We start from the raw sequence: 11,491 nt of genomic DNA on the forward strand, positions 1-11,491 counted from the left end.
GTTTAAAATCTTCTTTTTAGAAAAAATCAATTTAATCACAATCTTTACTTACCATTCTAACAAAATCAACCGAAAAACTGCTTTGAAACTGCACTAATCTATTACAAATCACTTTTTAATATAATAAAAAAAACTTCGAAATTACCAAAAATAAAATTGAATTATTTGTTTTACTTTTCCTGATCAGTGGTTCCAAACTTCAAAGAAAATAAAGTTTTGTTTATAAATAGTTGGTTTGTATTGCAATTGATTACAAAAAGAAGTTTAGTTTGAAAATATCCAATGTTAAACATTTGGGACACCATAAGCGTCAAAGCGTTAAAGGCCAAACTTTTCTGTTGCGGCAGAAATAGGTTCGTTGGTTACTTAAAACGTTTTTCTGTTGCATATTTATTTCTATATACATATTCAATAGTTTTGAAAAGAAAAAAAAAACGCCAGTGTTAATTCAAGTAATTTTTGTAAAAATAAAATTATTTGTAAGCAATTACTGTGAAATAAAAATATTCTTTCACATTTATTAGAATTATTTCTATTCAGTATTTTTTGGAAAAATAAATTTATTTGTTTCAAATTTGTGAGAAATAAAAATATTTCTAAAGTTTTATTAGAATTATTTCTATTCAATCATTTTTTGTTTGAATAATTTTAGTTTTTTGTATTTTGTTTGAATAAATATTCTAAATAAAATACTTAGTTGATTTTGTTTGTATCTAAATGAAATAAATTTAAATTTTATTCAACTTTACTTTATTTGAATATGTAAAATTTTACTATTTTCTAAAAAAATATCCATATAATTTAATTAAACTAATATAAAATGATTTTATTTATAATTTATTTGGTTTTAAAAGATATAAATATGCATAAATTTAACTGCAGATATTATAAATAAATTAGACAAATACTTTATTTACTTAATAAATAATTTGGAAAATAAATATTTATAATTGGAAACAAAAACTAAACTAATATAAAAAATATTTATATTTTGTATTTTATTCACAAGTTACAGCTATGCTAAAGAGAGCTAGTAGCAGCAGCAGCGACGACTACGCCAACAACACGTACAACAACAAACAGCTTAAAATGACGGTCATTGTACCGGCAACAAGATTACAAAAACAAAACAAAAAAAAAAACAACGAAATAAATGCACAACACCACCAACAACAACAGCTGTTTGGTCGGATGGTTGTTGGTTTTTGTTTCTTTTCTGTTTGGTTTAGTTTGCAACAATCAAAGTTGCCAAAGACTCTGCCTTTCGGTGTGAAAATTTATAAAATAAATATCCAAAAGATACAATTATTGCTTCAGAAAAGCAATACGTTAAGTCCACCAGATGTGACTTTGATGTTAACCCTCAGAAGAAAAAAACATAATGGGTCTTATTAGCCTCTATGGACGAAACCAGCAACTCGTGTCTTCCATATAACTTAACCAAACCCTCATAAAAGGAGAATAATACATAACTTCAATCCCCCAAAACTTTGGAGAAAACCTCAGTCTAAGGATGCTAAGTTTTTAGCTTTGTTCAGTTACTTTTTGTTACTCACAAGAGCTCCATGGTCTACAGCTTATTAGACAATGTGTAGAATACAGTAAAACGATCCACTTTGGTTTTTGGGGGGAATTCCCTTTTTGCACCCCTCCGGATCCCCGCCTGTCATATCAAGGAATATGATAGAAGGAGCAAAGCCAGATTGAGACTGAATAATCAACTCAATATTCACAAAAGTTCGAATGTCTAAAACCACCAAACGATCCATTGTATCTTCAAATTAAGCAATAGGCTACAATTACCAAGTTCAGATTGAGACACAATGATCTTAATATAAGAAGGTTCGAATAACCTTCTTTGAAATTAAATTTTCAATTAGTGAGATTAAAATCGTTTTCACGACCTCTCAAATCCATTGGGACAAGGAGATCACCACAATCATTCCACTGACTAATAACAAAGAGAGTCCATAGTTATACACAGTACTGAGTAGCAAGTCCCAATAATATTAAGAGTAATAAAATAGTAACAAGAGCTTGAAAACGATACATTATGTCTTCATATCAAGGAATATAAAGAGTCACAATAAACAACCCAATATTATGAGGTTCGGATACTCAGATTTGAAAGGAAAATTTCACTTACTGCGATTAAAACCCATTCCATGACGTCTCGAATCCTTTCACCATGAGAGAGATTAGTAATCAGGTCATGCAAAATTGAATCTGAGTATCACAAAAACTTCGATTACCTACAACCTCTTTGGCAATATGCTGAGTACTGTAAAACGATTAATTTCATCTTCATATCAAGGAATCGGCTCTAAGCACCCAATTTCAGATTAAGACATCTCGACATCTTAAATCCAAGAACTCTAATTTTTTCACCCATGTTGGAAATATGTTCAATCCTATCGTTCAGGTACTCATCTTTGAAATGCAAACTTCACTTAGTGAGACTATTACAGATTCCATGGTGTCTTAAATTCATTGGGTCAAGGAGATCTCCACAATCATTACACTGATGGATAACTGAGAGAGTCCAGTTATTGTAAACAGTGCTGAGTAGCAGATTTCAATAATTTTGATGGTAGTGCAATTGCAGATCTGGACATATGTGGTCTTGACTTGAAGATACCTTCTGCAGTAATTCTTCGAACTTTACTTAGCGAGACTTTAACAGATTCCATGGTCTCATAAATTCATTGGGTCAAGGAGATCTCCACAATCATTACACTGATGGATAACTGAGAGAGCCCAGTTATTGTAAACAGTGCTGATTAGCAGATTTCAATAATTTTGATGGTAGTGCAATTGCAGATCTGGACATATGTGGTCTTGACTTGAAGATACCTTCTGCAGTAATTCTTCGAACTTTACTTAGCGAGACTTTAACAGATTCCATGGTCTCATAAATTCATTGGGTCAAGGAGATCTCCACAATCATTACACTGATGGATAACTGAGAGAGTCCCGTTATTGTAAACAGTGCTGAGTAGCAGGTCTCAATAATGTTGATGGTAGTGCAATTGCAGATCTGGACATATGTAGTCTTGACTTGAAGATACCTTCTGGAGTAATTCTTCGAAAAAATTTGTAAAAATCAAATTTCACTTAGAGGACATAAAAAACGATTTATGACTTCTCAAATACATTAGACCAAGGAAGTCATCACCATTATTCTATTGAGAGATGAGTGGAAGTCCAGTAATCACACAAACTGTGATGAATATCAGGTCAAAATATTATTAAAGGTAATGAAGTTGGCAGTAAGTGTTAGAGAGCCCTAAATTGCAGAAATATTGTGGAACAATTCCCCGAGATATATTTATACAGACGAAATTATTGTGGAAATCTATGGGTAAATATAGAGGGCTTCCGCAACTCATCGAAATGATCAGACAATGCTTCAATCGTAGGTCTTTTTTATGTAGTAAAATTTTAGCTTCAATCGTAGGTCTTTATGTAGTAAAATTTTAGCTTCAATCGTAGGTCTTTTTATGTAGTAAAATTTAAGCTTCAATCGTAGGTCTTTATGTAGTAAAATTTTAATTTCAATCGTGGGTCTTTGTGCTCCATTTATAAATCGATTTAGATAATTTTTTCAACGCAAACAATTCAGAAAGTTTGAGTTTCTCCAGTTCATTACATTATCGGGGAGCTTCCGAAAGTTAATTTTTATGTAAAAAATCGACATAGACATCGAGTTTATACATGCTTCTATTAAGACGAGACAAATAATTTTTCTTCAGAAAAACCACAGTCAATTTGCCTAAAGTCTTTATAAAATAAAAACGTGCTTCATCGTGACAAAGCGAGCTCTTTAGATCATCTCGATCAAGTGATTAAATTCAAGGATTCATCAGCCGTATAGCCTTAATTTTGCGCTGAATTGTAGTATAAATAAATACGAGATCATTGTTTTTCCTTGATTTTTGAAAATCAATGAAGCACTTTTAATTGTTAACACTTTGTTTAACTTTTTCTATGCGAATTTAGTTAAAAGAAACAGACGTTATACATAAATTACTACAAAACCACATTAAATTCTTCAGCTACAAATTATTATTCTTATTTAAATTTCGTTTGAATGAATGTGGCAACAATGTTTCAGTATTGAGCTCAAAAATAAATCTTTGTACAATTGTGCAAAATGTGTTCGTACGTTGATGCGTGAAATAACCTTCTCCCCCTACAATCGGCTCGCTGAACTTAATTATGCAATTGTAACCAATGCAATTTTTTATCAGAAAATGACACGTTCTCCATAAGGTTTGTGAAACTATAAGGGTTTCATATGAAAACGGGAATAACATAATTTCAAATGTTAACCTTTTTTAAAAAAGCTTCATATAGAATCCAAACACTTTAAGAAATTATATGGAACTTCCTCTCCCTCCTAATCCTATAAATTTTGGGGCATGAGGAATATCTCTAGATAAATATTGTCGATTAAGCCATGTCCGTCTGTCTGTTGAAATTAACTTTCCAAAGCCCCCAAATAACTTACATACACGATTCATACATCAATATCTCCCGAATTCTCCCGGCTCGGTTGCTGTTTATCGGTCAGATATAAGGAAAAAACCAGGACAACCTCGATTTTTGTCCTATTTTTGACCTATATCTGGATTACTAAGTCATTACTATAGACAATATGGATATCTAATGATAGATATTTCAAAGACCGTTGCACCGACGTATCTAAGACCATAGCAAGTTGGACCTACAATGGGTCAAAATCGGAAAAATATTTTTTAACCCGAATTTTTTTCACAAAGTTTTTTTACGCTAAATCAAAAAATTAAAACAACTACTGGAAAAATAAATAAATTTTGTTTACCTAAAAATATTTAAAAATTTTATTTTGAAGTATAATTTGGGGAAGGTGTTTTTTTTAATTTTCAATAAAATTTTCAATTTTAAACAAAAACAAGTAAGAAAGTATGGTCGGTCAAGCCCGACCATATAATACCCTACACTAAGTAAAAGAGCAAAAACATTTTTCTTTTAAAATTTCAATAACTTATATTTTTGAGTGATTTTCGGAAATGGGCCTTATATGGGAGCTATAACCAATTATGGTCCGATCACCATGAAATTAGGTCGTTAGATTTATGTCTATATTAAAGTTAACTATGTTGAATTTTGTGTGTATACCAACATTTTTAAGCGATTTATGCACGTTAACGTGATTTTCGGAAGCGGGTCTATATGAGAGCTATGACTAATTATGGACCGATCGTAACAAAATTTGGTGACATGAATTTTGAATATATAAAACTTATTTGGAGCGGAATTTGTAGAGATACATATATAAATTAAACATTTATGACCGATAAAGTCCAATTTCGGAAGGACATTTGAATGGGGGCTAGGTGAAATAATGGACCGATTTCAGCCAGTTTCAATAGGCTTCGTCCTTGGGCCGAAAAAATAATATGTACCAAATTTGATCGAAATATCATCAAAATTGCGACCTGTACTCTGCGCACAAGGTTTACATGGACAGCCAGCCGACCAGCCAGACGGACGGACATCGTTTAATCGACTCAGAAAGTGATTCTAAGTCGATCGGTATACGGTAAGGTGGGTGTTAGAGTAATATTTTTGGGCGTTACAAACATCTGCACAAACGCATTATACCTGTAGGGTATAACAAACAATTTTTAGTGCATATTTTTTTATATTTTAACAACATATTTGTCGTTTTTTTAGAGCATATTTTTGGTTGGCCTGGTAATGACATGATCATATCATTGCCATATTTTAGCTTGCCCTGCATAAACATTTTTAAAAACAATGTAGGTAACACGTCTGACGAGGTACTAGTGTGAAAAACTCACTCTCGTACTCCTCGAAATAAGGGCGTTGAGAATTCTGGAAACACATTCAAGTGATACGCAACCGCATTGAGACTGCGACACAATATAAAAATAAAATAAATAAAAATCTTTGCGATATTGTACTTTGTACTTGTATGGGTTTATTTTTTATGTTTTTTTTTTTTGTTTCTCTCATCGTTCATCATAATGGAAAAAAGCAACAAAATGAAATAAAAAATTAAAAGAAAAAAAAAACATACGAAAGGAAACATTTACATTAGGGAAAGAAGAATAAGGAAATTTCTGGATGAAACTGGAATTATTTATACACGTACAAACATACATTTGTAAATAACATGTATGTATACAGAATAAATGTGAGAATTGAGACGCTGTTTATTAAAAAAAAAATTGTATATTGTAGATACAATTCGATTTACATAAAATTTCAGTTACTAAAACCAGCTGAGTTTTATTATATATATTTTTTTAGCCGTATTGTAGGAATAATTAAATATCTTCTACATTTCTATTAATTTAACATCAAGGCTTCCAAGGAAAATTTGAATTCATTTGCTTAAAATATACAAAAGTGGGCCAAATAATTAAACAATTTGTAAATAATTTACCTAAACATTAATATACTAATTTCTATTTAGCATAAGAATATTTTTACATAACTTAAACCCATTAACAATAAAAATTTAACCTAATGTTTACCCAAACTATAACCCTTAACAATGAAAACTTAAACTGATGTTAGCACCAACAATAAAATAAGTCTGAATTTGAAAAATTCTAATTTAAAATTTTAATCATTATACATTTTATGTTGAAATTTAACTACAATTTAATAGTAGCATCAATGATGTAAATTTGTTTAATAAAAATATTCAATTACATTGATTGGTGAACTACTGTTTTGAGGATTCAAGATAGTAGAAATAAAATAGATAGATATATAATAAAGGGTCTTCCAATAGGCACTTCCAAACTTTGACAGTTGATGCTACATCTATCAAATTGGCTGGAATTTATTCAGTTTTTTTTTGCCAAATCACCATGGACGGATATGGAGATCAACACGTGGATGAATGTGTACGTGAACAAACAAAATGGTCGAATTTGGGACGATACCAATCCACATGACATCCAAGAGCGTCCAATGCATCCCGAAAAAGTCACTGTTTGGCATAGATTTTAGGCTGGCGGCGTCATATGTCTGCTATATGTAGATGATTACAAACTTCTTTTGGCATAAATTGGAATATATCGGCATGTGGGATGATACTAATCCATATGACATCCAAAAGCGTTCAATGCATTCCGAAAAAGACACTGTATGGTGTCAATTTTGTGCTGGACAGCAACGACAAACAGCGCATGCCACATTTGATGGAATGGTAATCTCTCGGTGGAGGTGAAGTTAACCGACCGTCGAAATCGTGCGATTTGACCTCTATGTGAATAAGCCACAAACAATAACAGCCCTCAAAACCAACATAACCCATGATAAATCGGGCTTTATGCGCCAGACTCATGTAAATTTTACAATTTGGATGGGCCACGGCAAAATGGCATTCACAAGCCTTTCAAACGAATTAAAAATTTCCATGATATCTCAAACACACTTTGTTTTATTTAAATTTAAAGATTTCCTATTCAAACGATTTTCAATGTTCGAAATTATGATTGAACACTATAAAAGAAAATTATTTTTGCACCGAATTTTTACTTGCAATGAAAAATGGATACATTACGATAACCCATATCATAAGAGATCACATGTTAAGCCCGGCCAACCAGCCGAATCAACACCAATGCCAAATATCCATGGCAAAAAGATCCTATCTATTATAAGCTGCTGATTCGCAAGTATTGGCCGAAAAACGTCCAGAACATGCAGCCAGACGTGATCACGCTCACATGTTATTGCAAGTTAAAAAGTATTTAGAACAGAGGTTCCCAAAAATAAATCCTCTCACCAATACACTTACTCTCACCAACACATTCAATTCTTTATTTTATTCAGTGCACCTACAAACACACAAATACAAAAACTGAAAAAATAAAGAAAAAGTCATACACCAGTCCTCATGCGTATTCCTAGTTGTCTCGTTGAGTGGACAACGACTACTAAAATGTAAGAGCATAAGAATACGTGTGATTTGATTCTGCACAATTGTGCTATGGGCTGCGCATTACTGATTTAGAATGAAGTGGTTGGGAAGTTTTGCCTCACCCGCTTTATTGTCTAGAGTTTAGACAATGCCCCGGTCGACTACTATTTGTTTCGATCGATGCAGAAACGGGGAATCACGGAATTTTCGCGATTTTCCAAATCCCGATTTTCATAAATAAATAGGGAAATTGTCATTTTTGTGTGCCTTTTTCATGCATTTTGACATTCTACATGCCCGAATATCGCATCGTGATGTTCAGCAAAGTTGTTAAGCACAACTCCTGCTACAACATAGTTATAAAGGTTTTCCTAGAGTGGGGTTCTGGAAAATCAATTCTTCACCTTTTTTTTGTAAGTTATCTAACAAAACTCAATTTAAATCCTATTCAAACGAAATTGATTTTATCTCAGATGAGAAGCTCGAACAAAATTAAAATATTTCGATTGCTCAAAGGCTAAGAGATATTATTAATTAATGTAAAAAAACCCAAATAACAATAACGAAACGAAAGTTATAATGTAAAAATACTTGCAGATTTGTTATAAGTATTCGCAAACGGTTTTGCCAATGTGAAAGAAGTTTTTCGGCAGCAGCAAATGTCGGAAACAAAATTCGTTCCAAAATGGCAGACGAAGCCATACATAGATACAATAATATGCTTTTTAGTGTCTAATAAAAATTAATTGCTAAATACAAATTTTACTTTCAATTGTAAAGACATAATTATGTACGTTTCTTTCTTATAATTTTCGGGATTTTAGATTTCCGGAAAATCCCTAAACCCCGGGTCGGGTTTCTTTACCAAATCCCGATCCCCGGTTTTTTTAAAAATCAGTCCCGATTAGCATCTCTATGCAGAACGCTCTCTTTGGGATAGAGCATCCGATATTAGCAGTTCTTTTGGCTCGGAATCCATATGTTGCCAGAAAGATGGGAAAAGGTCATAGCTAACAATGGCCAATATTTTGAATAAATTTATATTTTACAAATGTTTCAAAATAAAAGCTAAAAATTTTAAAAAATTACGTTATACACTTAAAATATGGAGATATAACTCAATTACAGATAATTTAATCTTTCATAGGACTTTATTAGTCACAAGTTTTTTTTTAAGTTCAGTATCATAATGTTCTGTTATTAGACGTCGAAATTAAACCAACTTGGAATACTATTATAAACTATTGTTCCCGTTTCATTACAATATTTTTGTCCAAATTTTTGTTAAAATTTTTTTTTTAAATTTAACTTGAAAATAAATTTTCCCGACTATTCGATTAATCGACAATTACACTCTGCTAGAAAATAACACTTTTTGTCAGAACTTGAAAAGAGGAGGTTGTAGGCCTAGGTGAGGACATACTAAAACCGTTTTCAAAGATTTTGAAACACCCTCAAAATTTTGAGTTATTTTGAAAAAACTGTTTTAGTGTAGTTAGTACTACAACCTCTAATTCACAAATTTTTAGACCGATTTCAAAATTTTAAACAATTATGGATATGTAAATAATTAAGCTTTCGTAAAATATATGCATAAAATCTATATTCCAAGAAATTGTTTAAGTTTTTATAAATAGTTTCGCTTTCTGATTTGTGTTAATGAAAAGTTGAATAACTTTTACAATTTTGATCCGATTTGAATAATTAATATCATGTTTTGTTAAGAACTAAATTTCCTTTATACATTCAACTAAATTGCCTAGTGCGAAAGGGGTCTTGCAAATGTATCAAAAACTGCACGTCATTTAAAAGCGTAATCAGTTAAAAAAAACCGTTAAAAAATTTAAAGTCGGACAAAAACTGACTGAGTTTCAGATCGATAAGTTGGTGAACATCACTGAAAACGGTTTATTTCAGGATAACTTTTGAATTTGAGGGTGTTTCTGAAATTTGTTTACACAATTTGTAATGTACTCATCAAGCTCTATAACTCACACTAGATCGTTTTCCAAGTTTTTTCCATCGTAGCACCGTGTTATTGATTGAATAATTTTTTAATCAAAATTGAAAAATGTTATTCATTCGAATAAAAATATAGTTTTTTCTCGATTATTCGAGACCTAGATTGGACCTACTGGCACAATATTTCGATTCGCACTCTTCAATATTAATTTATTCTCAGTTCTCTCATGTAAATTTATTTATCAAGACATGTTAATTAAACTGTTTAAAAATAAACATTTCCGAATTAAAGTAAATTTCAATAAAGTTCTCTTAATTATTAACGACATGCAAAAAGCAATAAACAAAAACAAACAAAAAACTCATAAGCTTTTTTAATTTGTTCTCTTTTCTCACACACTTATCTCAACAATATAGCTGTTGATATTTTTTTCATTTATAAACAAACTACTCTCACTTTTTGCAAACAAACAAAATAAATAAAATTATTTATTAAATTTTTACATACAGACATATTTAATAATGCTGAATGTTGTAGAATAATCGAGATATCCACCATTCCATCCAATATACAAAGATACAATAAATATAATCATATGTGTGTGAGAGAGTGAGTAGCATGAATCGGAGGTACAAATAATAGGCCGCACAGTACTAGCGGCATTAGTTGAAAACAACAAAGCGAATAAAACAAATCAAACAAATAAAAAAACGTTGCTGAAGTTTCCTTTTTAAAGTAAAACAACTCAACTTTAAAACAATCAGAAAACTTTAATAATATTTATAACAAGAACCAGATAAAACAAAAAAAAGGATGGCAAATCTACCACTATTGTTGAGCTTAGCTAATGATCTTAGCCGCCTGTCTTTGAATAGCTCACCATTCTACGAGTCACCTTCGTACTATGTGCGACATCCAGGCTACTTGGCTTTGGTCAATGCTGGCGACCAAACACAACCACTGCGTTTGCGTGACAAACAAACATCAGGTCCCATTTCCACCATTGGCAAGGATGGTTTCCAGGTATGCATGGAAGTACAACAATTCAAGCCCAGCGAATTGAGTGTTAAAGTAGTGGATAACTGTGTCATTGTGGAGGGCAAACATGAGGAACGCGAAGATGATCAGGGTTACATTGCCAGACACTTTGTACGTCGCTATGCCTTACCCAAGGGCTATGATCCCAATAAGGTTGTGTCCACACTTTCCTCGGATGGTGTTTTAACCGTTACTGTTCCTAAGCCACAAATTGAAGAAAACTCCAATGAGCGGCAAATTCAAATCCAACAAGTCGGCCCTGCACACTTGAATGTCAAGGAAAATGTCAATGAGGACAAGGAGAAGGAAGATGGTGATACAGATAAGGCTCAAGCTAAATTGTAAAAGTTAGCTGACACAATTTATTTCAGCTAAAAATATGTATTCAGTTAATATTTCATTTATTGTCATCATCTTGACATCTCAGAGAGTCCAATAGTCTGTTTAATTTTTAAGTTCTTTTTTTATACAATATAAATTTGTTATCTACTAAATAAATGTATGTATATTTAATAAAATAAAATTATAGTATTCCAAAATTTAAA

The 11,491-nt window shown here is 31.7% G+C and overlaps 1 protein-coding gene across 1 annotated transcript; it reads left to right on the forward strand.

The window, feature by feature from the left end:
- The first annotated feature begins 10,587 nt into the window (after positions 1–10,587).
- Positions 10,588–11,491, forward strand: LOC135954923 (heat shock protein 23-like). Its single transcript, XM_065505168.1, has one exon. The coding sequence runs from the start codon at positions 10,722–10,724 to the stop codon at positions 11,289–11,291; it is 570 nt and encodes a 189-aa protein (XP_065361240.1). The 5' UTR covers positions 10,588–10,721; the 3' UTR covers positions 11,292–11,491.

Source organism: Calliphora vicina, chromosome 3 (assembly GCF_958450345.1).
Source record: "Calliphora vicina chromosome 3, idCalVici1.1, whole genome shotgun sequence".
NCBI lineage: Eukaryota > Metazoa > Arthropoda > Insecta > Diptera > Calliphoridae > Calliphora > Calliphora vicina.